The sequence below is a fragment of the Paramisgurnus dabryanus genome, chromosome 13 (assembly GCF_030506205.2).
Source record: "Paramisgurnus dabryanus chromosome 13, PD_genome_1.1, whole genome shotgun sequence".
Taxonomy (NCBI): Eukaryota; Metazoa; Chordata; class Actinopteri; order Cypriniformes; family Cobitidae; genus Paramisgurnus; species Paramisgurnus dabryanus.
Genome location: NC_133349.1, coordinates 24,138,387 through 24,165,559, shown reverse-complemented (window position 1 = coordinate 24,165,559; position 27,173 = coordinate 24,138,387). Strand labels below are relative to the sequence as shown.

Below are 27,173 nucleotides of genomic sequence, written 5' to 3'. Positions count from 1 at the left end.
TGCACTTTTTTTATTTATTTAGTACAATCCTGTATAGGATCCTTCACATAACTGATGTTTATATGTAGGCTACAAGAGAATAATAACTGAATTTACAAGAATAATCCTGTTTTTTATTCTTTGAGGTTGTTGATGATCCATTACTTTTATTGAGCAGTTAAACTATCCACTGGTATCCTCAAAAAAAAAAAAAAAAAAAAAAATATTCAGGTCCTGGACATGCGTCTGCATATTTAATACCTTTACAACAGTGACTGGATGATGTTGAGATTCATTTTATTTCAGGACAACTGAGAAACGCATACACAACTTTTACAAAATATTCAAACATTATGTACAATTAAGATTTATTCTCACTTTTAGTTTGTGTTAACTAATGCATTGACTAATGTTAACAAATACAACCTTTTGTAAACTGTTACTTTATAACTAATAAAACATTATAGTCTCACGTTTCATTTCCTTTTTTTTATTAAGGAACAATACTGAGTATAAAAATGACAAGGTCACAATTTATGCATTGTATGCACTTTATAAAAGGTACATTTCGTAATAGTGTGTTTCCCAAGGGTGACTCGACCCAAATCCAGGACTCTGGAGCAAAACTGGTACCCTTTGTCCCCTAAATTTACTTTTAAACGTAATGAATGCAGGTAAGGAGAAAGGTTCCAGAATGGCCCAGATTACATGTGTGTAAATGAAAGCCAAGTCATTGGAGTTTTATCAGTCTGTCAAAGGGTGAACAGAGTGCGTGATGAGGTCAGATAGGGGCTGGATGACTTGTGACTGACGAATGAGAGGAGATAGAAAGAGAAACTCTGACGATAAACAGAAGTTTCACTGGAAGACCAATATGAGGAACAAATGGTGATTAAAGAAAAGAAGAACAAGATGATTGAAAGCCTAACTGTACATCGGGTGAGGTTCAAATATAAATTATATATTTTTGGCTTGTGTGGTTTTTAGTTGACAGGACAGTTGTGAGATGATGGGAATATTGAGAAGAGGGGGCATAGGGAATAGGATTAGGAACAGCTTTGAAGGAATTTCCCTGAATAAACAGCTCTTCATTTAATTTGCAATTTCTATTATTTTGTTTAGTTTATGATGGGTGTGATGTAGTTAAAGAGATGACTGTCTCTTTATGTTTTATGGAGTTTCATGTCTTTTGTGGGACTGTTGGTTTTAAAGAGTGATTGGAAAGAGTCTTGGATAACTTTTCCAGGTGAAATTAAAGTGCACTAAAATAAATGTACTATATTTATTTATTTAGTAAATGTATTTTCCCACTATTTTCACACGCATTACTGGTATGCACTGAAGTATTACTGAAGTAAAGAACCTAAATTTTTAGGGAACTTTACAGTAGCTAGTTTTGTATACTTGTAAGTATAGTTTAGTGCATTCAATTATACTTTATTTTACCTGCGTTGTGGTAGATTGAAATTACACTGCCAGTCAATCCAGACACAACGAGCGTCATCTGGATATTACGTTCAATAAAGAAAAAATGCAAAATAAAGCATTGTTTCGTTCAAACAAAGGCTCCCCTTCCCCAGATTTTCCCTTTCTCACCCCCCCCACCCAAAAAAATGTCTAGCCAACCAAAAAACCGTCTCTTTACACAAATAAAGTTTGTTGGCAAACGCTAGATATATCAGGCCCCGCCCACTTATGTCTGGTTATCTTACTCAAGCTCAGGAGGCTCTTCAGCAAAAAATGTCAAATGTATTTAATTCAAAGGAAAAATACTACTATTAGGACAGTAACTTAAACTTAAAGAAAACGCATCTTTAAAATATATATCAGAAAATATGCAATTTAGTTTTGCATAAATGTAATAACACAACACTAAAATGAAACTTTTTTTATAGTAAAACATCCCCCTATTCTTTAATCCTTATATAAGATGGTTAATAAGATGGTTATACAGTTAATATACAATATTGTAAAATCTGCGCATCATCTGTAGTTTTAAAATCAAATTTTGGCGGTTTTGTCATTATTGTCACTCTTTAGCTGATTCAACTTTTAAGTTCACTCCTCAAGGTCATCGTAAGGTAAAACGTGGTGTTGTATAATGTTACGTTGTATTATAATATCTAATTTGCTGTGTTATGAACAAACCAGTATGATTTATCTTTGGACTCATTGCAACTCACACTTACAGTACTTTAGTGCTTGTGCTTTTGTCTTTGCTGTTTCTCTCGGCAAACAAGATAGTCTCTTGACTAATTTGTCATGCATGTCAAATTGCTTCCATGATGTTTTAATACCTATAGATTATTTAAAGGCGTTGTTGTGACATTAGAGCATGATTGCTGCTGCAGCAAGCATGTATGATACGTTCAGGAATTAATGAAAATACAGCTATCACATATTACATTGAAAAGGCGTTTATTTTTTAAGGCATGTATTTTACTCAAGAAATGGCGGCCCACCCAAAACTCCTGACTGCCCCCCAGTCCGGCAAGCCTATATCGGGCCTATCAGCAGGAAATTCTTTAAATATGAAAACATTGACTATAGCCTACTTGCAGTGTTGGGAGTAACGCATTACAAAATATAATATATTACAGTAATATATTAGTTTTTGCTGTAACGCAGTAATATAACGCATTACTAATACAATTTTGGTAATATTTTACTCGTTACAGTCTTAGTAACGAGCGCGTTAAAACAATGCATTTCAAAAATAGACGTGTTGTTTTAATTTTTTTATTTTTGACCAATGCGCGCGACCAGCATCCACACAGGAAAAAGCTGCGGGTAAAATAGTAATGGCTGCGTCCCAAACAGCATACTTCCATACTATATAGTAGGCGAAAAGCACTACTTCTCGTACTCTTTGCCTACTATATAGTATGGAAGTAGGCGGTTTGGGACGCAGCGTATGTCTGTTTCCAGGTGCTGTATGCAGCATGTTCATTTTTACTTTAATTTTGTATTTGACGCGTTTCTTAAAGAGCCGAATCTGGGAAGTTCGCGGCTGTATAAGCATTGACTAAAGTGGTCGCAATCAGGTCCGGTAGCGCCGCATACGCAAAATTCTGCGAATGAGAGCACTAAGTAAAAGCAACAGAAAGTTTCTATCGGTCTCCCGTGCTGCTTGAACCTCAGAAGTAAAGAGACTTTTAGAAATCTTGCCAGTAAAATCCATTTCACCACACCAGCAATGACAAGGTAAGCTAACGTTGCTATGGTTACAGTCCATTGCTAGGCTATTTCTATGCTATCTACAGTTTCATTACAAACAGCAACCTAAGCTACAACATAAAATTAATGTAGACTTAAACATGGTTATTTAAATAGAACATTTAAACATTACTGTTTAAAGTTTTTACCAGCCTTTGTATGGGAGCCTATATTCATTGTTTGGCAAAAAGCAGTGTTCCTCTGTTTGTCTGTGTTTTATATGTTAGTCTACATGTAATCCTTATATTGTACTGAAATGAGCAGTATTCCTTGAGGCCTGATCCTCCAATAGCACTTTTTGATAAGTTGTGTCAACCCAGTGCATGCCAGGTTTGTGCTGTGAATCTGAATTAAAGAATAGAAATGAAAAAAGGTCGCGTGTCTTGCCATGTTATTAGTCTATAGGTTCCATTATAGTGGGCTCTAGCTTTATTGTGTTTGGTATGTCTACCATCATTTACCAGACTTTTACCAGATCATTTGTCTATGTTTATGACTCTGACAGTCATTGTTACTGTTTTTTGCCTTAAGTCTTCACTGTGCCTATTCAAAGCTCGAGGGCCAACACATAACTTCTAGATTTATAAGCATCAATAAACTACATTTTAACATTTTATAATGCCTAGTCATACTTCTGTTATTTTGATGAAAGTAACTCAAAAGTAACGCAAAAGTAGTGTAACTCATTACAGTTCAGAGTCAGTAATATTGTAATGTAACTAATTACTTTCAAATGACAGTAATTTGTAAAATATTATGTATTACACTTTGGAAGTAACTTGCCCAACACTGCCTACTTGCAGGATGTGAATCTGAAGAGCCAAAGTGTACTTGCAAAGTTGGAATTGTTCCACTTTTTAGATGAAGCCTCAGAGGTGGAAAGAGTAAAAAATATTGTACTCAAGTAAAAAGTAGTGTTACTTTAATGATATTTTACTTAAGTACATGTAAAGTTACTGGTCTAAAAATCAACTTAAGTTAAAGTAAAAAGTCAGTCATTTTAACTTTACTCAGAGTAAAAGTTACTCCCCAGTGCTTCTATCAACCTAGAAAATGTGAAAAAGATTATTCCAGTAACATAGTTTTAGTAAACCATTATCTGCAAGCATGTGAAAAAATAGGTCATTAAAATGTGGCTCCCCTTGTGATGTCATAAGGGGATAATACCGCCCCTTAATCTGCACTCTCCAACCACTGCACTGCCATTTAGTGCAGAGATCAACACATTTGCATTTAAAAGGACACACCCAAAAATGACTTTTGCTTAAACCTACAAAGTGGCAATTTTAACATGTTATAATAAATTATCCATGTGATATTTTGAGCTTAAACTTCACATATATATTCTGGGGACACCAACAATTTATTTTATATCCTAAAAAGGACCTGTGAAATGTCCCTTTTAAGTTGTTTGACTTCACACCTCGGAAGATAATGCGCATGGTGTCAAAATGATTGACGCGTCGTGAAAATGAGCGGGAAAAACCAGGTCGGCAATTCCGTGCTCACAAGGTTGAAGCCTATTTTCCACAGAGATGAAACACTCGCTTTGCATTCTTTTTGTGATTTTATCGTGCTCCCTTGTCCATCAATCAATCAGTATCCGTGGTGCGCCTTTATTACATTGCATTATTTTAGCTTTTTTTACTCAGTAACGGATATGATTTAAGTTGTAGCGAAGTACAATACTTTAAACAAAACAAACTTTAGTAAAAGTAAAATTATAGATTTTAAAAACTACTTAGTAGTACTGTAGTAGTAGAAGTACACAAAAAATATTCAATTACAGTAATGGGAGTAAATGTAATTCGTTACTTTCTACCTCTCTTTGTAACTCCCCCGTGTTTAGAAAGTAGTCCTTTGTAAAATTTGCAGCACACAATCAAACATTTGGGCTGTAGGCCTACTGTTCTGGAAAAGTGTTGTAAATAAAACCAAACCCTTGGTTTCTTAATGTTTCCTCTGTTGGAATTCCAAACTAAGTAGTTTGCCTTTCGCCACGAAAAAACAAAGCATCTCCAATATATGGTGGCAACAATACCACAGTGCGAATGAAATTACACCATTGATCTTTGCGTATTAGGGTGGTGTTATGCAAATGTTTTCTTCAGTTTGACGTCCAACTGCATGGGGTTGTTTGAACAAGTCGTTTTAGGAAGGTGTGGATGAGGCTTCACTTTTAAAAAGATCTCTTTGGGTTTAAAACTTTAATTTTTGCAACTTTACAGATCTTCTATATGCACAGACATTTAAAAAAAAAAACGGAAAACATAAATACGACTCTGTTAAAAAAATGATGATTTGATTATTTGAATATTTAAATGTCACCTTTTTTTAAAGTTAATCTAACTCTCACCTTTTAACCTCACCTAACAAGCAAAGTACACACGTTTGCAGAATTAATCCCAAACGGAAAAACTTTGCCTCATACTATCTGTAATTTTAAAAAATGTCCTAAAAGTGTACTCAACATCCAGTTTAAAGAAGACAAGTTCTCTATTATTTTTTGCAGTCTTTTGTAGGGGTTTTTACTCTGTTGATAAGGAGTTTCAATGTGATGATGCTGAGTTAGAGGTTTTTTTTAAGGCAGCGGCGCACTTGTCTTTCCTTTTAACAAAGATCCTCTGCATCGCTGTCTCATCAATATAACTTCTTGCCAAGATTAACTGGATCTTCAACAATGACATCAGGCCACTCTTTAAATGGATGAGACATGCAAGTATCAGACATAGTCATATTATGTGAGGAACATTACACTTTTATTACTATGGTCGGTGCATTAGAATTTAAATGCTGAAGGTAAAAACTGAACGTTAATCTGCTGAAATTCAAATAATGTTGAATGCTTTATTAATTTTTTATTCATGTGTGCTGTAATAACACAATATATGAAACAATGACCATGCCAATACAAGTAATTGATCAGTTTGTTCAAGAAGGCTAGCAGTTAGCGGATTTAAAATTGTTATTTTTAACCTTTATTTTTAAAACAGGTCCTTATTTACAATGGTGACCTGACAAGTGGGAAAGGAATAGTAGGGCTAAAATAAATACAAAACATTCAAAATACATACACGTTAGCAATTACATTAATACAAATTAAAACAGAATTATGTAGAGAACCAAATTTATTTTTTATTTCACATCGTACCACTTCAAAAACATTACAATAATACAACTGCATATGTCCATGAACAAATATGATTATGATAATTAGTTTTGAAGGATGAAATTGAAATTAGTTTATCCAGTTTAAGAATATTTTGTAGAGCATTAAAGTCGCGAGCGGCATATTGAAAAGATGCAAAACCAAACGCAGAGTTATATTAGGAATGCTACTAACCAACTATTAAACCAACAATAAACTTTCAAAACATGTAATAGACTAGACTAAGATACACTAAATACTCACAGGCAAGGATACAAGAAATACGACAAGACGAACGTGCACAGAACAGCAAACACAAGGACAATAAATAGGGAGAACTAATGAGGGGCACAGCTGAAATCAATGACGAGTAAGGGAACGGAAAAAGTGACAAGACAAGGGAAACACGTGGCTGGGTAAAAAACATTTGAAGCCACGTGTTCCCACACAAAACATGGTACTGTCAGAACCCTGCCACAAAGACTATAATACAAGACATGATTCTGACAGGATCCTGACACTTTGGCTGCAGCAAGTAACCTAATTAAGGAGGTGAGTGGCCGAGAAGGGTCGTGTAAATGAAGGTGAACCTGTGAATTTTATGGCGATTGTGAAGGGATGGCCAGTTAACAGATGTATATAAAGCGCAGTGGTGTGTATTGAAAGGAGCATTTGTGGCAAACCTGATAGCAGAATGGTAAAAAGCATCACGTTTTGATAGAGTGGACTTGCAAGCAACCCTGTATATAGTGTCTCCATAGTTTAACATGGGTTGAATGGTCATTTGAATAACAGTAAGTTTGGCAGGAGTGGTGAAGGAAGAGCAGTTTCTGTAAAGGAAACTAAGCTTGGCTTTGACCTTAGATTGCAGCTTTGATATGCAAATAGAGAAAGAAAGTGATGTTATCAACCAGATGCACAAGTAGTTATATGCGGTGAGTGACTTGTTCTAAAATTGCCCCCTTGCAGGTGGTAATGTTAAAGACAGGATGAGGCGTAGTACCCTTACAGTAGAACCACATGATTTTTGTTTTGAAGGTATTATGTATTTGGAGTTTGAGTTGTTTAAAAGACTTGAACAGCATTTCAGACTTAAAAGCTTGAACAGCATCAGGGGAGGAACCTATGGCATAAAGGATTGTATCATCAGCATATAAGTGAATGAGTGAATTACCAACTGCCTGGGGAATGTTATAAATGGAAAAAAGTGTGGGGCCAAGGATGGAGCCTTGGGGGACACCACTGGTGACCGGGAGAGAATGGGAGAAAAGGTTTTCAAATCTTACATGTTGAACCCAGTGAGTGATCAGTGACACCAATGCTGCTTAGTCTGTGGATGAGTGTGCTATGGTCCACAGAGTAAAACGCTTTTGCAAGGTCATATAGCAGCACACATATATGAATATAGCAGCACAATGTTGTTCGTTATCTAATGCAGATGTTATGTTGAATGTTGCCCTTCTCATGTTTTGTTGTCTCTTTTCTTACTGTTCTGGTGTTTGTATTTCTTTTTTCTAGTTAAATGATGTATGTTTTTCCATATGCCAGATTATTTAACCTTTTTTGTATATCCCTGTGATTATTGTCACTTAAACACAAAAAATTTGCAAAAAAAAGTTAAAAATAGTCACTAGCTGTCACTAGGGTGGTGACAGCTAGTGACTGTCTTAATTAGGTACTGTCCCAGTGACAGCTAGGGACCATTAAAATATATATAATTCTGAATTAAATAAGTATGTTTTAAACATTGTTCATGATTCTTTAAAAAGCCTCTATATCCCCACAGGAAATGTCAATGTTGCCAGAAGAGCAGCCTCAGTCTGATAATCCAAATCTAGTGGTCTGCACCAAATACCAGAAGCTCATATTGGCTCTGTTTGCCATTTCTCTCTTGGCAATGGCATTAGGGCTGGCGATCTATGCACATCAACAGAAAATGGAGGATCCCTGGATTTTACAGTTGAAATTAGGTATGAAGCTGATGAAAACAGTTTTAATGAATAGAGCCAATGTAATAGTGACTGTTTGTAATTCTCTTCTTGTTCTCTCACAGCTGCTCCACCGTGTCTTTCACCTGCCTGTCAAAGAGCATCTAAACATTTCTCTGTCACCATGGATCCCTTTTCTCGTCCCTGTGATTACTTTCTGTTGACCTGTGGGGCAGGTGAATCTTCTTCCCACAGGAGGAGGCAGAGAAGCAAGCAGATCATCAATGAAGACAAACGAGGACAAGACAAGAAAAGAGATGGGAGGAGTGGAGAACTGGTGAAGATGAGAGAAGAAGAGACAGATTTTCGAGAGAAACACAAGGGGCAACTAGACAAGTTTCCGGATAGACAGACAGCTTTGCTCAAAACCATTAAAGAAATACTAGGTTAGTAAAATTTTAATATACCTCTCTCATTCACAACCAGTATTATCCATCCATCCATACTGTCAAAAAAATGGTCCCTAGCTGTCACTGAGATGATACCCTTTCAAAAAGTATGTTTGCACATAAAGGGGCGGTTTCCCAGACAGGGCTCATCCTAGTACCAGACTAAAATGCATGTTTTTACTGTCTTCATTTCAAAACACCGTGTACTGACATATCTTAAAGGGCACCCATTTCATTGCTAAAAAACAATGTTATTTGTGTATTTGGTATGATACAATGTGGTTTATGGTTAAAAAAACACATTATTTTCACCATACCGTAAATTTTTGTTTGCCTCAGATATTTAAAAACCGCTTAGCTCCCTTAAGTTGTGATTGGCTGCTCTTTACCATGTTTTGAAGATTAGCTCACAATACAATGCTGGCAGGAATTAATGTTGTCTTTACTACCTTCTCAATACGAGCCGAATCTGATCCTGAAAATGCAGAGAACCAAGCAGATAAATCAACTTTGCCAGTGCGGCTTGAGCAGGACATAACAGATTGGTAAGATAAGGATAATAAAACAATAACACCATGGGCCCTATTTTAACGATCTGAAACGCAAGTGCAAAGCGCAATGCGCAAGTGACTTTGTGGGCAGATCTTGGGTGCTGTTGCTATTTTTCTCAAGGCCGCTACAGGTGGCGACACGATCTTGTGTTGAACAAATTAGCAGAGGTAGCAGAGTCATGCAGACAGGAGGCCAATAGGAGACCTTCCGTGCCAACGAGTAGATCCATCCAGTTCGCAAGGGCCGGAGAAAGAATCAACCAACTTTACCAGAGAGCAACATTTGGAGTTCTCTTATCTGGCAGGGAGTGGAACATGAGGGTTGATCTGGGGAGGCAGCTTCAATTCCCCAGAGAGATCACAGAAACTTTGCTCCGGCCAGACCTCATCCTGTGGTCAGAGCCAACTAAAACCATCTTGTTGGTGGAGCTCACCGTCCCATGGGAGGAAGGAATGGAGGCTGCTAATGAGCGGAAACGTGCCAAGTATGCAGACCTGGTAGAAGACTGCAGAGAGGCTGGGTGGAAAGCCACCACATATCCTGTTGAAGTGGGATGTAGGGGCTTTGTAGGGGCCTCAACAGTTCGCCTGCTCCGCGAGATGGGATGTACAGGAGCAGGGTGTCAAAAAGCCATTAAAGAACTGGCAGAGGAGGCAGAAAGGGGCAGCTTTTGGCTGTGGCTAAGGAGGAAGTATAGGAGTTGGGGGCCAAGTGACACCTAGGGCATCAGCAGGGGGTGGCAGGGAGTGATCCCTGCCATCGCTCCGCCACCAGGAGATGTACTGGGGTTAAAGGAGCGAAACATCCATGACTGGTGGTCCCCAGCTGATGACCCGTTTCATGCCCTAAAGAGGTGGAAAACAACTGCACAAAGGCACCGGTGGAGGTGCGTCAGGCAGCAATGCCCAGCAGGTCGACCATCAGCCTGTATTTTGATAAGTCCCGACGGGAGAAATAACTCTTGCGCCAGGCGCAAATCAATAAGGGGTTGGTCTGAAGTAGGTTCATTATTCATAGGTGTAGTTTGGGCGTAACATCAAAATCAGAACGCTATCCCAACATTCCCTTTAAACGCAAGGGCGCAAGTTCCATGGCGGGTTGCCATTATTATGACGGATTTACCAGGCGCACGCCAGGAGCGGTTCACAGCCGAGGAGACCGACGTTCTTGTAAGAGCAGTCAAAGACAGAGAAATTGTTTTGTATGGGGATAGGAGAAACCCGCCCAAATCAGCCTAGGTTAAACAGGCGTGAGAGGAAATAGCCACAATTGTCTCCTCAGCAGGCATACCCAGGACGTTGCGCCAAGCGCTACAATGATGTCAGGAGACGGGGGAATCCCAGGCTTGCCAGCATAAAACGGGCACGCCATGTAACGGGAGGTGGATCTGCCTCTACACAGATCTGCGTCCACCCTCACCGCTGAAAGGGTTTGGGGGCTTTGAAATCGGAACCAAGAAACGCAAGCAAGGTCCAACCCCAAAGAACACTTACAAATCAAGTTCATATACATTAAGGTTTCTTATGAAAACATTTTAATTATTATTTACATAAAATAAACGTAATACAGCCACACAACAAACTTATGAAAATATTTTAATCGTTATTTGCATGAGAATTTTTTAACGCAGCCACAAAATAAATAAAAACTATCACCTCGATGCTCAACACAATGATTTCCCTTATCTCATGTGTTAATATTTTTATTGTAACAATTTATGATTTGCAAAAATAACTGTTGCATCTGTGTAGATTAGATAAGCAAAGTGTGTGCGCGTTGTGCACGCTATACATTATGGTCAAGCATGCGCCCTTAAAATAGCATAATGAACAACGCGCCACTGACTTTAGACTAGTTTTTTTTGGTCAGTGGCGCAATTGTTTTTTGAAACTGCAAAATAGCATCAGGGATGGTTTGCGCCAGAACACGCCTCCTTTTTTGCGCTAAACCGCCCAGGGAGCGAAAGTTCATTCCCTAGTTTAACGACGTGCGTCTGTGGAGTGAAAAACCCGCTGTGCGCCGGTGCAAAATACGAATGATACATGCGTCACTGACAAAGTCAATTGCGCTGGGTGCAAGATAGGGCCCCATGTCTGCATTTGGGATCGTAGAAACGACAAACAAGAAGCGCTACTCTGCACTTGACAAAACTTGCATTTGAATCACGGTTTAGTCAGTAGTGAATTCTTTAAATATGAAAACATAGACTTAGAAGCGGGACAAATGATCATAATGACCATTGTGTCCACATCAACCGGCTAAGGAAGTAAAGTGTTGCCTAAAATCTGTGTGTTTGTTGTTGTCCAAAAAAGAGATTTACGTTGGAGACGATAACTTATGTCATCGTTTACTTTGGGATTTGCATATCGTTAACGTACTAATACACACACACACACACACACACACACACACACACACACACACACACACACACCAAAGGAAACCTAAAATTGTTTTTACTTTTGACTGGTGGTGTATGGTCAGAATAATTTTGTCATTCATCTTTCATGTTTGTTTCTTTTGGGCAGAATCTCCCGATGAAAGTGTTTCTGTGAGTACAGCAAAACAAAAGGCAAAGCAATTTTTTAAGACTTGCATGGAATCAGAATCTCCGGAAAAAGTGGGATCACAACCATTCCTCAATCTACTCCAGCAGGTACAGTTCTGAAACAAAATCCAGTGTCGTATAAACAATCAACCATGTGATTTATTGTTCTATTTTCTAATGTCTTGCGATATGTGCTCTCTCTCTCTCATCTCTCTCTCTCTCTCTCTCTCTCTCTCTCTCTCTCTCTCTCTCTCTCTCTCTCTCTCTCTCACTCTCCTCTCTCTCTCTCTCTCTCCTCTCTCTCTCTCTCTCTCTCTCTCTCTCTCTCTCTCTCTCTCTCTCTCTCTCTCTCTCTCTCTCTCTCTCCTCTCTCTGTGTGTGTGTGTGTGTGTGTGTGTGTGTGTGCAGTTGGGTGGGTGGGCAGTATCAGGTGAATGGAAAAAGTCAGATTTTAACAAAACTCTGGCTTTGCTGATGGGTCAGTACTCAACATTTCCTTTCTTCAGTGTATATGTGGGGCCAAATACTGGTGACGGTCAAACGGATACCAATCAACCCTACATACAGGTAATCACTTAATAAAAGTCTTCTAGTATACTCTGGAACAATGGACAAACACAGCCAACCTAAAATGCTTTTTTAAACACAGGGTTTGAAATTAACACCCGCCAACCTGCCAAATGCAGGTAAAAATCAGCTGTGTAGGGTAATGTTGTTAAATCACTTAGTTACTTTTTATAAATTATGTTCAATTCTTAATTTCTTTGTAAAGCCATATAAGCCAAATCTGCAGAATACTAAAATCACCATCAATACTATACAGCATTATTGCGCAGCATCTGCACATCTTTAGCTTACTTGAAATCACCCGTCACTACGCAAAGCAACAAACAACAGTGCGCTAAACTCGAGACTCAATCTAAACAATTTGGCGATACTACTGAAACCACAGTGTAAAAAGGAAAGTCGCACAAAACAACCAAGTAAGGACACCAAGACAATCTGCGTGTCTTAATCATTTCCCTCCCTAGGTCGTGAAGAACAGTATGAAAAACACTTTAAGTATTCGGTTTCATGTTCAGACAAGAACCAAGTTCAGTAAAAAAGACAGTGCTCTAGTACAGCATTAAAAATAAACAGAAAATCTATTTATTTTGATGTATTTGAAGATTTATTTGATGTTCATTGTGTTGATTTGATTACCTAAAAACAGTTTTGGTGAAAAGGATAAAAGTTTATTAATAATAAATGTTTATAAATAAAGTTGTGACATAGTTAAGCTTGTTATTTTCTTTATTTTTTGGGCTAGTATAAGTTCTGAATGGCCGGTAACGTAAAAATTTAGTAGCCAAATTGTTTGGCAGTGAAAAAGTTAATTTCAAACCCTGGTAATATGTGATGTTGCTAAAAAATAACACAATAATGTGTATTTGGTGTAATGCAACATATTTTCACGTTTTAAGTTTCAAAAACCATGTTATTTTCCACAAGCCATACATTATTGTAGCTCCTCTATGCTCTGCCTTTCTGAACGTGTTGATTTTTCTGTGTCGTTCTGAACATAGACTTATTTATAATATTATTATTATAATATTATGTAATTGTAAATAACATTACTTACATGTAACCAAACCATGTGAAAATCCGGTGGATTTATGATTATTGTAGTTGGGGATACACCTTCCTCAGTCTAAATAAATGCAGGGGGCGCATTGGGGACCCATCCAAGATGGCGGCCACGCTGATACATTAGCTCAAATAGGCAGCATCATTCTATGAGGCGTCTAAGTGTATATAACATCTATGGTTCTGAAAAGTGTGGTGTGCTCTGATTGGCCAGCTTTGTTGTTTGTTGTGATTGGCCACACTTACCATATTTGGAATATCAGCTCCAATATGCAAATCTTCCCACACAGTGATGTAAATATGTGGGGGGCGTGTTTGAATAAAGCATAGAGACAGAGCGCAGTTATGCAGATTTGAAAAACACGCCCACCAGGGGGGAAACAATCCAACCGTCTCCATTGACTTTGTATAGCGAGAGGCCGCCTCCTTGTCATTTCTGGCTTATAACAAAAAACGAATAATGCCTAAAAGCTGCTGTGTGACAATATGTACAGCTAACAAGCCTTAGAACCCAGAAAGAAGTTTTTATAAGCTGTCGAGCAGTAAAACCCAACATTTAAGGAGAAAAAAGTGGATCGCCGACTACGTTTCCCCCTAGTGGACGCAGTTCTACTAATAGGAGTACTATGAAAAGTTGCCTGTTTCCACTTTTGTGTCTTTAAACGCTCGTATTTTGAGGTCGACAGCTTATAAAAACTTATTTCTGGTTTTTTTGGCTTGTTAGCTGTACATATTGTCACACAGCAGCTTTTCGGCATTATTCTGTTTTTTGTTATAAGCCAGAAATGACAAGGAGGCAGCCTCTCGCAATACAAAGTCAATGGAGACGGTTGGATTGTTTCCCCCCGGTGGGCGTGGTTTTCAGGTTATGACACGCTGCGCTCTGTCTCTATTTTAGGAATGCGTGGATGAGCCTTCACTTTTAACAAAGAATATCTCTTTGGTTTTGAGCCTTTAAAGAATCTTCTATATGCACAAACACAAAGGAAACATGACATAGCATCATATAACCCCTTAAAGTTTTTATTACACAGTTATATTCTAAAATATGATTATTTTAAGGATAAGTTCACCTGCTCATTCAATCTTAGTAATTAATGGTAAACAAACTTGGCTTTTTGTCCTCGAAGGGAGCTTTGAACCCGAGCCCTGAAATTTCAGAGAGACAAACCTGAGGCCGGGGCTCGAGCCCCAAGTTAAATTTCCCTGCAACGGAACAAAATTACGATTTAGATTTAACATAGAAACCTTTTTTTATTCATCTGCACCGCCTTTATGGTTAAGAAATGTCCATGTATGTTTTCATAGATTGACGAGCCACATTTTCAATTTCCTATTGACTGGAATAGCAAGACCCAGAAATCTAAAGCTAGTTATCAGGTAGGTTTATTTACTTTTGGCTCTGTGAATGTTTCAGCATAGTAGGTCCATAATACACTGTATGGACAGAATGATTGGGACGTCCCTTGTTATCTCTTAATTGCATACCTCACATTTATTGAGCCAGGGCTTTATTCACTACCATCCCATTATATGCTATAGCAAAAGTTTGCGCAGGGACATTTTTCTATTCCTAAATGACAATGACCCTATGCACAAAAAGCAATGTTCAAAAAGAAATTATTGATTTAGTCTGGGTTGAGCTTGATCTGAACCCAACACCTTTGGTCTGACTTGCAGACTTTGAGCCAGACACTCATCACCCAAACCTATCATGACTTATACACAGGGGAACGGATAAAGGCCCTTTCACAACTTTTGCAACCAGGCCTTGACATTAACTTTTTTGCTCACCAGCCAAAGTGGCTAGCTGTTTTCCAAAGTTACTAGCCACAAGGCAGCATTTTTACTGAACACAATTTTGTTGTTGGTAAAATACTTTTTATATTTAAACGTGACTTTGGCATCCTAAAATGACTTATTTGAGAAATGTTACTTAATTTAGCTAGATTAGATGAAGATTGATCACCAAAATTAAGACTACATTTATTAGCTGGTATATACCAGGTATCAGTATAGGTCATATCATATATTTAAGGCATAAATAGATTAACTTTTAATGAATATATTAAGTGGTGCAGGGGTGTAAAAGATTAACTGAAAAGATAAACACAATAACCCTAGACAAACATTTTAAATATTTATTAACAACAGCAGTAAATACTGTCAAGACATGAACATGAATTTAACTGTCTACTTCTTTATGCAGATTGTATTTTATTTGCTTCATCATGGTTTCTGTTAAGAGTTTCTTTTTTTTACCGACAAATGTCAAGAGGGCATTATTGTTGCCCAAAGTAGCCCACATAAATATGATGTGCAAACCTCTCCGCTGTCCGCTCGCGGGTTTCCCTTGACTTCGGACAAAACTGGTACGTGTGCATTCAGGTATGCGCTATGAATTTCTCTTTGCACTTGCCTGAAGTGTGTGTGTATGCGCTCAGACTGCATCCCATGCATTCGCAAATCCATCAGCGCTCAGCTCTCTATGGTAAATAACCCCTACTGTACATTGCCTTGGGTGCAGGAAGTGCTCATGGGATTTGTAGTTTTCCAGTGTCGTATTACGCATTGTTTATTATTTCGCATACATTTTAAGAAAACTAAAAAAATTATATTTAAACTGCCAAAGTGGCTAGTGGAATTGACTGTCTTACCTGCCACAGCGGAAATCTACTCGCATTTGGGGGGTTGGCGGGTGTTAATGTCAAGCCCTGGTTACAACTAAGATGAAAACAAAGATCTTTCACTGTATTGTATAGCATGTTTTGATTCAAATTATTGGAATAGATAAACATGTTTATTAGAAGTTGGCGTCCCGATACTTTTGTCCATATAGTGCATTTCACCCATAATGACTACCCTGCTAAAAAACAATAGAAACATCACAGAAATTCTATTTGATTTATTGGTTTTAATGGGAATTTTATTGGTTGTAATTTTCGCTTTGGACAAAAGCGTCTGCTAAATGACTAAATGAAACTAATAATGGTCTCTATGGGTCTCTGTGTATGTGTATTGGTATGTGTTTGGTTCTATTGGTGGAGCATTAAATCCTACCGGAAAATGTCCCAAAACACAGTACAAAAAGGAATTTTGTAGTGGTTTTTATGGTAAAATCTTATGGTTCCTATTGGTATTTTAATGGAAACCATTAGAATTTCTGTGATTGTTTGCAGGGTAATATCTGACCAGTGTCTAATATTCATATTTCTTTTATTATAATACAGTTTTTGGCAACATGTCTGTTATTGTTTCCATTTCTCTGCCTCAGTTTTTGCGGCCATTCTTGTCGTCCTGCATGGAGATTTTGGCTCTTTTGGGTGTACAGCCCAGCCGAACCCATCAGGACTGTGGTCTTTATGTGTCTCTGTCTACAACTCTCGCTCTGGCCACCTCTCCTCTCTCCTACCGCCTAAGTCAGAAGTTACTCTACCAGAACATTACAATTGATAAACTACAGGTCTGTACTTTTTTGTATTAAATTTTGTTTAAATTCTGTCATTTATAACTTACCTTAAAGGTGCTTTGTGTAAATTTTAGGAGGATCTCTTGACATAAATGCAATATAATATACATAACTACACTCACATTAAGGATTATTAGGAACACCTGTTCAATTTCTAATTAATGCAATTATCTAATCAACTAATCACATGGCAGTTGAATGTCAAAATAGGAAAGAAAGGTGATTTAAGCAATTTTGAGCGTGGCATGGTTGTTGGTGCCAGACAGGCCGGTCTGAGTATTTCACAATCTGCTCAGTTACTGGGATTTTCACACACAACCATTTCTAGGGTTTACAAAGAATGGTGTGAAAAGGGAAAAACATCAAGTATTACGCAGTCCTGAGAATGGGCCGACTGATTCAAGCTGATAGAAGAGCAACTTTGACTGAAATAACCACTCGTTACAACCGAGGTATGCAGCAAAGCATTTGTGAAGCCACAACACGCACAATCTTGAGGCAGATGGGCTATAACAACACAAGACCCCACCGGGTACCACTCATCTCCATTACAAATAGGACAAAGAGGCTACAATTTGCACAAGCTCACCAAAATTGGACAGTTGAAGACTGGAAAAATGTTGCCTGGTCTGATGAGTCTCGATTTCTGTTGAGACATTCAGATGGTAGAGTCAGAATTTGGCGTAACCAGAATGAGAACATGGATCCATCATGCCTTGTTACCACTGTGCAGGCTGGTGATGGTGGTGTAATGGTGTGGGGGATGTTTTATTGGCACACTTTAGGCCCCTTAGTGCCAATTGGGCATCGTTTAAATGCCACGGCCTACCTGAGCATTGTTTCTGACCATGTCCATCCCTTTATGACCACCATGTACCCATCCTCTGATGTCTACTTCCAGCAGGATAATGCACCAAGTCACAAAGCTCGAATGATTTCAAATTGGTTTCTTAAACATGACAATGAGTTCACTGTACTAAAATGGCCCCCACAGTCACCAGATCTCAACCCAATAGAGCATCTTTGGTATGTGGTGGAACGGGAGCTTCGTGCCTTGGATGTGCATCCCACAAATCTCCATCAACTGCAAGATGCTATCATATCAATATGGGCCAACATTTCTAAAGAATGCTTTCAGCACCTTGTTGAATCAATGCCACGTAGAATTAAGGCAGTTCTGAAGGCGAAAGGGGGTCAAACACAGTATTAGTATGGTGTTCCTAATAATCCTTTAGGTGAGTGTATATTTTCAGTGCTGTATAAAGACCTAAAGAACTGTATTGTTTTATTAGCTTAGAATGAGCCGTTTTTATTTACATACACCACAGGTCCCCTTACATGGAAGTTGCCGCCATGTTTCTACATTAGGCCCAAATGGGCAAACTGTTCTATAGAGCGCGTTTCGTCACTTCATTGTTTCAGACGTTCAGACGTGTTTGTCCTGTGGCAGCTGCCGTAGCTTCTCTATGCAATTCGAAAGGGAGGGGTGAGCTGTGAACTCAGGCGTTGGTTGCAATTCACAGGCCGCTTAAAATCTACACAGTGGACCCTTAATGTTGGTCTGATAATTTTTGTCTGATAATCATTTTTGTGATATTTTTATACAAAGCAACTTACAGTGCATTCAAGGGATAAAGTTGTATCAGAATGTTTCCCAGGGATCCGACCAATGACCTTTGCAACATGATCTTTGTTTCTTAACACATTCAAGGAAATCATACATGCTTGACACAACATCAGGATGTGCAAATGATCACATATTTTTTGATATATGTTGTATTTGTGAACCTGACTGGTCACAGGTTGCTCTTTTGTCCTCACAGACCTTGGCTCCAGCCATTGATTGGCTAGCTTGCCTACAAGCCACATTTCAACCTCTTCCTATCAGCCAATCAGATATTGTTTTAGTACACAATCTCCCATACATTACTCAAATGTCTCAGAAATTAAGCGAATGGAAAATCCAACATGACATCATGGGAACGTAAGTCATACCAGATACTTTTTTTTAATATTTTCTAACAGAAAAGAATGTGAAAACAGCTTATCTGATACATTTACGTGTTTGGTTTTTCCCTGTGTACGTGTTTCTCTGCAGTGATCCTCTTCATACATACATGATGTTGAATCTTTTGCAAACGCTAATACCTGCGCTAGACTCAAGATTTACGCAGACAGTGAGAAACTTTTCCATTGCAACTGGAGACACACAGGAGGTGAGCCAGCAAGAATGAATTACCCACAATGTCCACAAATATTTGTATAAGTTTAGGCAAAAACTACATTATAGATTTGACTCTGTTTTATTGTAGGATTTACCACGCTGGTGGAAATGTGTCCAGCAGACAGAACGAGGGTTTGACACCCTATTGAGTCATGTGATCAGAGAACAACATGCACAGAAAGAGGTACATTTAAAGAGTCTGTGTAAAGTCAGATATTAAATGTGTTCTCAGTTTGTCACACCACAAAAAAAAAAAGGCGAAAGAAAATGCCAAGTAAATACAATAACTCATCAAAATCTTGGAAAATAGGCAGCATTCCTGAATGGATGCTCACCATTGTGTTAAGGGCAGGGCCATGCTCGGTGGCTCTGGTGTGTCATCTAGCCACCCTTGTAAGCCGCCAAAATAATCCTGAACAAAAAAATGAGTACTACATATTGTTACATTGGACAAAGGTAGGCAGAAGCGGTGGATCCAAGCGCAACTGCTCTTTAATAAACATAAACAAACTGATACAATGATAATACACAATTCTGTTAAACCAGTAAACAAAGCAAGGCACCAAACCCACATACAACGACTGACACAAGACAACTGAAACACTTGGGCTATATACACAGGGGTGAACCGGATAACAAGACAACAACTCAAACAATCAACTCAAGGACCAATGAACAAAAGAACTACAAAAGACTACAAACATGGCACACAATGACAGGACTTCAAAATAAGAGCACGAGACAGGGGAACACAAGACGTGACCGTAACACATATAATGTGTTTAAAAACAATTATTTGAAATGACTTTACCCGGTTCATTTTGATTGTACAGGACGGACAGATGAAAGCAAAAATAAATGAATGATGAATGTAAATACAGGTCTTATGGAGTTATTAGCACACTGGCACTTTTAACACTAAATTCATTCATCAATTGAAATAGTTTTTCTTTCTGCCAGGCTGAAGAATTGGTACAAGATATTTACTCATCTCTTAAAATCAAACTGGAAACTCTGACTTGGAGGGACAGGAAATCATCAGATCTAGTTTTGAATAAGGTAAATAAACACAAACTTTCTAAATGAATCTGTGTATGGGTTGTGTTCTGTGTATGGATTGTAATTTTGTGTATTTTTCAGATAAAATCTCTCACTCCAAGACTCTCCACTGAAACAAATGCACTCAATCATACAAAACTTAACCAACTCTATGAAGAGGTCCATATTTCATTTTCTTTTTAATAAATACATGAATAAACAAATGCTTAAAGGTGCATTGTGTAACTTTTAGAAGGATCTTTTGACAAAAAAGCCATATAATATACATAACCATATTATCAGTGGTGTACAAATACCTTACATAATAAACCTTTATGTTTTTATTACCATACAATGAGCTGTTTTTATCTACATGCAACACGGGTCCCCTTACATGGAAGTCCTCATTTTGCACTGCTTAAGAACGTTGCAGAGAGAGAGAGAGAGAGAGTAACTTTTTACTTTTACCTAAGTAGATTTTAAGTAGATTTTTAGACCAGTAACTTTACTGTACTTAAGTAAAATATCATTAAAGTAACTGTACCTACTTGAGTAGAATATTTTATTACTCTTTGGTTGCAATTCACAATTGCACAGCTAGATGCCGCTAAAATGTACACACAGCACCTTTAACTTAAAGAAATAAGTGAGTAAATTAATTGCATTTATGAATCTCTCACACTCAGTTTTTCTCTGTTTCTCTGTACTTAGGTGTTTGTAAGTGAAGAAGACTATTTCTCCAACTATCTGCAGATGCTGTTACTGGAACAGAAGAGCAGACGCAGGCTGCTCTCAGATGCCACACGAGCTGAAGGGTTTGTGCTCTCATACACTTTCTGTCACAAAATGTTTTGATTTTTATATGATTTTATAATTAATTCACCTTCAGGCCATTCAAGATGCAATGCGAGTCCATTGCTTTAATAAAGAAAAAAGCCGATACAGGCAACTGAAAAGAAATCAATTCTATACTAAAAGTCAATGACACTGGCTAAAAACAAATTACTACAAATTTCGAATAAAATTCCCTTAATTTGCGATTTATTTATTTTTAAGCTCGCTTGAGGTGGTTTTTGATTTATTCAAAAAAGAGTAAATGCAAATAATAGGAGATGGAAACGCATGGCAAATAAATTCTGATGTACTGTATCGAACATTAAACCCACGTGACTGATCGTCTTGTTGTATCAGCTGACTTTGTCTTTCCCATGGGACTAGTGCCTGCATCAAAAAGTCTGCATTTCTTTGAACAGCATTCAGTTTGGCAATTACAGGCTGCACTGCTAGTAACTTTTTAACTTGCCAAATTGTAACTAAATGCAGTGTTGTCTCCATTTTCTAAGCATGCATTGTTTTATTTACTGTTGGTTAATAGGGTACAAATACTACGTCATTCACTCACACAACTTGATGGAAACACACTTAATTCGCATTTGTTTGTTTTGGTTAGTTTTTTTCTGCTAATTTTGAAAAGATTTGCTTCACATTTTGATGGATCGCTCTAGCTAATGTGATCCATTTGCTTGGGTAAACTACTGGGTTCATTAGAAAGGGGTTTACTGCTATTTTAAAATATTTGCAGAGTATGATTTGTTGAGTTTTAACATAAACTTGAGGGGCGGATTCCCGGACAGGATTTAGAGTAATTCAGGACTAATCCTTAGTTATATTAGGACATTTAAGTAGTTTTACAAAAAAAACCACACTACTGGTTTGCATCTTGAGACCAAACAATGGCACTGATATATGTGAAGATATGTTAGTAGAAGGTGTTTTTAAAATAAGCCCTGTCCAGGAAAACTTCCATAAGTATATTATCAGTGGTCTCTAACCTCTTTCTTCCCTCTTCTCTAGTCTCTCTATCACTCCATTCCTCTCCGGTAATGACATCATCATCCCTGATGGAATGTTTGTGTCACCTTTCTTCCATTCAACACATCCCAGGTATGTCGTGACAACATAAATGGGAAAATATTCAGTACTGACAATATTAAAGCCTATGCTGATAGCTCTGAAACCAAATATTATGTTATGATTAGGGATGCTAAACAATTAATCGCGATTAATCGTTAGCAGAATAAACGTTTTTGTTTACATCACATATGTGTGTAAACTGTGTATAATAAATATGTATATATATAAATATGAACACATTCATGTATAATTTTAAGAAAAAAAAATGTATATATTAAGTATTTATATTTATAGATAATATAAATTATACATAAATATACAAATGTATATACACATGTAAACATTTCTAAAACATATACATGCATGTGTGTACATTTATTTATACAAATTTATTATACACAGTTCACACACATATATGATGTAAACAAAAACTTTTATTCTGCTAACGATTAATCGTGATTAATTGTTTAGCATCCCTAGTTATGATACCCTTGACTTAATGTGTTTTGCATACAGGAAGTCTTAAAACTAAAATTTATTGCTGAAATTTATTTTTGCATCATAAAATTTTCCAGGGCTCTGAATTATGGGACATTGGGCTTTCTGATTGCTAAAGATTTTCTCCACCTTCTGTTACCTGAAAGTAAGTCAGTGTCAATTTGAAAATTAACGCGTATATATATATATATATATATATATATATATGTGTATATGAAAACATTATGTGACCCTGTCTGTGAAAGGTAGAGCATCAAAGTTTGATTTTAGCCATTGATTTTTTACCTTTGACATGACCTTACTCAGTCAATATTAAAGATATCAAAGTTATATTTTCACAAAATGTATGTTTTAGTGTTTCATACCTAACCTTCAAATCTCCCACCACTAGTCCACACGCAGGCCAAAAATCCTGAATTGGAGGGGGCTTGTGTGTGGTCTCATTATCTGAACGTAACCAAGGGTCCAGGTCAGGTTGGATCTTTCTCTCTCCCCGCATTAAAACAACAAGAGGTGTGGGTGCAGTACTCCGCTCTGCAAGTGGCACTACGTGTGAGTTAACTCCTGCAAAAAAACTATCTGTTCATTGCTATTTATTAATGTGTCATTATCTTTTATACATGTTTGCTCCTCCTTTAGGCTTACAATATCAGCTTCACAAGGCATCCAACAGATTCATCTCTGTCAGGCCTTTCTTACGTTCACCTGCTCCTCTCATCCTTTACAAAGGTACCGACAACATTTCATGGAAAAAACACATTAAAATTGAAATATTAGCGACAAGCATGTGTCAGTAAACATTTCATTCACGTCATAGGTGAGCTGTGACACAGACTCCTACCGTGAGTTCATGCCTTTTGAACCTTCCTTCCTGGTGTCGGTCCTGTGTTCAAACACACGATTCTGCCCAAAACCGCTGACCTGCCTGAAGCAGTATCAGAGCTATCCTTCTGAGATGTGTCTGGGTCGAGCAATGCACTGAATCTGAAGGAAGACCTTCTAATAAAGACCCGATTGAGAGTATCGATGAGCTGGTATTGGACTATTGAACCATTGGAGCTGCTTACTGTTTCCAGAATGAAGTTGAAGAGACTGAATAAAAGTGGAGAAAGTCATTCCAGAATCATTAGCTTTTGCTAGAAATGTTTCATTTATTTTTCAATCATGAACGTGATAAAACTGTTAAAAGCTGCTTTGTGGACATGATCTCATTGTTATGTTTAACATACAGTATTTTGTACATAGAAACCAAAGTTACACCAGATGGTGGACTACTGGAAATATCAACTTTGATGGCTTTGAAAGAACTATGGTACCTGTAAATGTAATTTATGAGAGTATTATATTTGTTATGAATTAATGATGAATAATTGTGATTTTAATCTCTCTCTGCTGTAAATATATTTTGAAGTGAGAAATCTCTGAATGTGCCATTAATGTAATTCTTATTTCTAATCAAATGTATTCACATAAATGAATACAAACAACACATTTTCGTTTAATTACAACAATTTAGAGATATTTAGATTTTTTATTATCATTTTAAATAATGCTTTTTTCTATGCAGAACAAAATTTCTTAAAATTAAATCAATAAATCAATGTTGAAATACTTAAATCAATTGTTAAATATTAAATGAAATTGTATACTTTATTTATGTTTTTATTTATTCAGATAAAACTGCCAATATTAAAATTAAAAAGCAAACCGATGCTTTGAATCACCAAATACATATTTAAAAAGCTTTTGATTCAAAGTTTTTATTAATATTATTGCATGTAAGTATCAATTTTATTATATATTTAACGATTTATTTAAGTATTTATTTCATTTTGAGTACTTGGGTTCCTCATATTTTTCAAGTTAAATACTAATATTTTAGGTAAAATTTTGATAAAAATAACAGCAAAGAAAATCCACACTGTCGTTTACGTTATAATCAGATGCTACATTACAAGCTTTGAATGAAAAGTGACAAAACGTCACTAATATTTTATACATTCGGGGACTCTTGTCATAAGGCTTATTCGACTGCATGCAGCGCCGCAAGAACCGACAGCCGGATGACGTCAAAATTCCGCGAGAGCGATTTAAAAGCAGATTCCTCCGTATGATTTCGCGAATCGCTCTCGCGGTACTTTGACGTCATACGGCTGTCGATTCTTGCGGCGTTGCATGAACGTCATCAATAACTGCGTCACGTGACGCTCAATTCATGCGTCGCAGTTTAGTGTCAACATGGCTGCACGCGTTGGAGACAAGCGTGGTCTGGAGCATTTAGATGAATATGAACCAAAACCAGTAAAACATCAACGAAGTCTGCATGAGCAGATGACTGAAAAGCGACTTGTTGTCGTTTTAGAAGGAGCGACGCTTGAAACCGTGAAGGTAAAACACGAGGATTGGTGAAAAATACATACTTTCCTTATGCATAATATATCAGTTGTAATTGTCATCAGAAGTTGAATTTAAGCCTTTAAATGCAGGTTGGAAAAACTTTTGAGTTGTTGAATTGTGATCAACACAAGAGTATGATAATAAAGAATGGAAGAGACCCTGGGAAGATTCGCCCCGATATCACACATCAGGTAAAGGTTTTTAACTTTAAACAGTCATCTGTGATAGACTCGATCGCTATCAAATATAGCTGAACTTTAAATGTATTTAACTAAAAAACATTTAAATAATTATTAATAATTGAAAATTATTTTGAATGAGCGACCCTGAACTTTTGAATGTGTACGTGTACACACATTATTAACATACATACACACATATGTACACACAAATGAAGTGCAATGTCTTAAATGGTGGCTTAATGTTGTGTCTGCTTTCTTACAGTGCTTGTTGATGCTTCTGGACAGTCCTTTGAATAGAGCAGGACTGTTACAGGTCTACATTCACACAGAGAAAAATGCTTTAATCGAGATCAACCCACAGACAAGAATTCCCCGCACTTTTTCACGGTTTTGTGGACTTATGGGTAAATTCACACTACAATTCCACATTGACTTCTTTAACAAAGGATTAGTTCTTAAACAATGTGTATGTCTTATGCTGTGTTCACACCAAACGCAAATAGAGGGAATTGATGCCAAAGTTTAAAACATTTCTATATACCACGGCACGCTAAATGCCTCATTCAAGAGACCTCCAGACGTGCGTAAAATGCGTCTTTACATTAACTTAACATTGAAATAATTTATGCCTGACGCTCTATTCGCGTTTGGTTTGAACGCAGCATTATGGTGGTTTTGACATATTGAAAGAAATTTTAACAGCACAGACTGTTGAGGTTTATCTGATATATCTATAAAAACAGCAACCCTGCATAATTTGTACCTTTTATTAATAATATTACCATTACAAATATAGTTTGTATTTCAGACTAAGTCAGCTTTCTACTATATTCCCTCTTGCAGTCCAGCTTCTGCATAAATTGAGTGTGAGAGCAGCAGATGGTCCACAGCGTTTGTTAAGGCTGATTAAAAATCCAGTATCAGACCACCTCCCACCTGGATGTCTCAGATATTCAACATCATTCAAGGCAGGAGATGCTGTGTGTCCCAGAACCATCGTACCTAAAGATGGACCAGCTGCTATTGTCATTGGAGCGTTTGCACATGGAATGGTGAGTATCTGTTCCCATATGGAGTAACAGACATGATTATACTCAAATACAAGACAAGAATATCAAATAAATCACACGATTAAACTCTTTACGCAGGTAAATGCAGACTACACAGAGAAGACAGTGTCCATAAGTAACTATCCTTTGTCTGCAGCACTGACATGTGCCAAAATGTGTTCAGCATTTGAGGAGGTCTGGGGAGTGTTATGATGAAACCAGATTATGTTTCTGTCTGTATGAGGAACAGGCATTTGGACTTTACATGCATACGTCCGTTAAGGACGTTTGTACAAAAACAGAGACGAACATGTCTTGTGTTACCACACAATTTTTGTTTGTACTGAACTAAACAACTATACCCCTAAAAGTGTGAGGTATAACATCTACATTTACTTGTGTTTTTTACCAATAGGCTTATACATTTAAAGTTTCCTGTTTTATATGTAAAAATTCTGGTGCAAATAAACTTATTATGTGGTGATAAAAAAAAATTTCAACTACATAAGAAACTGTTCCTGATGTGTACACATTTTTTTTTATTCAGGAAGACAAATAAAATTAGCATACCTAGGTAATTGAAGGGCGATCAATACACTGGCAAGAAGTCCAACGCTATTTAGCTGTGTAGCTTACAATATTTGGATAGTGATGTTTCTTCTCGAAATTCCTGATTAAGAATGTTTTTGTTAACTAAAGGAAAAGCAAAACTTAAATCACAATGCTACTTGTTATAAAGGTAAGAGTAACACAAGTCTCAGGTGTGCCCAAAATGTGTCTGTGACATTTAAGCTCAAAATACTCCACAGATTATATATTATAGCGCAGAAATGGCAAACGTCCGTCTTGGAGAGCCGCAGTCCTGCAGAGGTTAGCTCCAGCTCTAATCAAACACACCTAATCAAGGTCGAAACAGTTACTAGAAAGCTACTTAAGGTAAGGTTTAATCCGGGTTT

The 27,173-nt window shown here is 37.3% G+C and overlaps 2 protein-coding genes across 5 annotated transcripts; both read left to right on the top strand.

Moving 5' to 3' along the window:
* Positions 1–765: 765 nt before the first annotated feature.
* kel (Kell metallo-endopeptidase (Kell blood group)) lies at positions 766–24,169 on the top strand. 4 transcript variants are annotated; one of them, XM_065261386.2, is made up of 18 exons: positions 766–918; positions 8,130–8,313; positions 8,397–8,717; positions 11,801–11,928; positions 12,229–12,387; positions 14,755–14,826; positions 16,721–16,909; positions 18,739–18,899; positions 19,014–19,131; positions 19,228–19,323; positions 20,100–20,198; positions 20,280–20,357; positions 20,889–20,992; positions 22,032–22,121; positions 22,667–22,734; positions 22,981–23,141; positions 23,229–23,318; positions 23,407–24,168. In XM_065261386.2, the coding sequence occupies exons 1-18, from the start codon at positions 865–867 to the stop codon at positions 23,569–23,571; spliced, it is 2,337 nt and encodes a 778-aa protein (XP_065117458.1). In that variant the 5' UTR covers positions 766–864; the 3' UTR covers positions 23,572–24,168. The 4 variants fall into 4 exon arrangements, with proteins under 4 accessions (XP_065117458.1, XP_073667752.1, XP_073667751.1 ...); XM_073811650.1 differs by lacking the exon at positions 766–918 and adding an exon at positions 2,657–3,183; XM_073811649.1 differs by lacking the exon at positions 766–918 and adding an exon at positions 7,141–7,641 and having other exon boundaries at positions 23,407–24,169.
* Positions 24,170–24,816: 647 nt separating this feature from the next.
* On the top strand, positions 24,817–26,734 carry emg1 (EMG1 N1-specific pseudouridine methyltransferase). Its single transcript, XM_065260795.1, has 5 exons — positions 24,817–24,977; positions 25,076–25,177; positions 25,431–25,572; positions 26,012–26,220; positions 26,317–26,734. The coding sequence occupies exons 1-5, from the start codon at positions 24,828–24,830 to the stop codon at positions 26,428–26,430; spliced, it is 717 nt and encodes a 238-aa protein (XP_065116867.1). The 5' UTR covers positions 24,817–24,827; the 3' UTR covers positions 26,431–26,734.
* Positions 26,735–27,173: the final 439 nt, after the last annotated feature.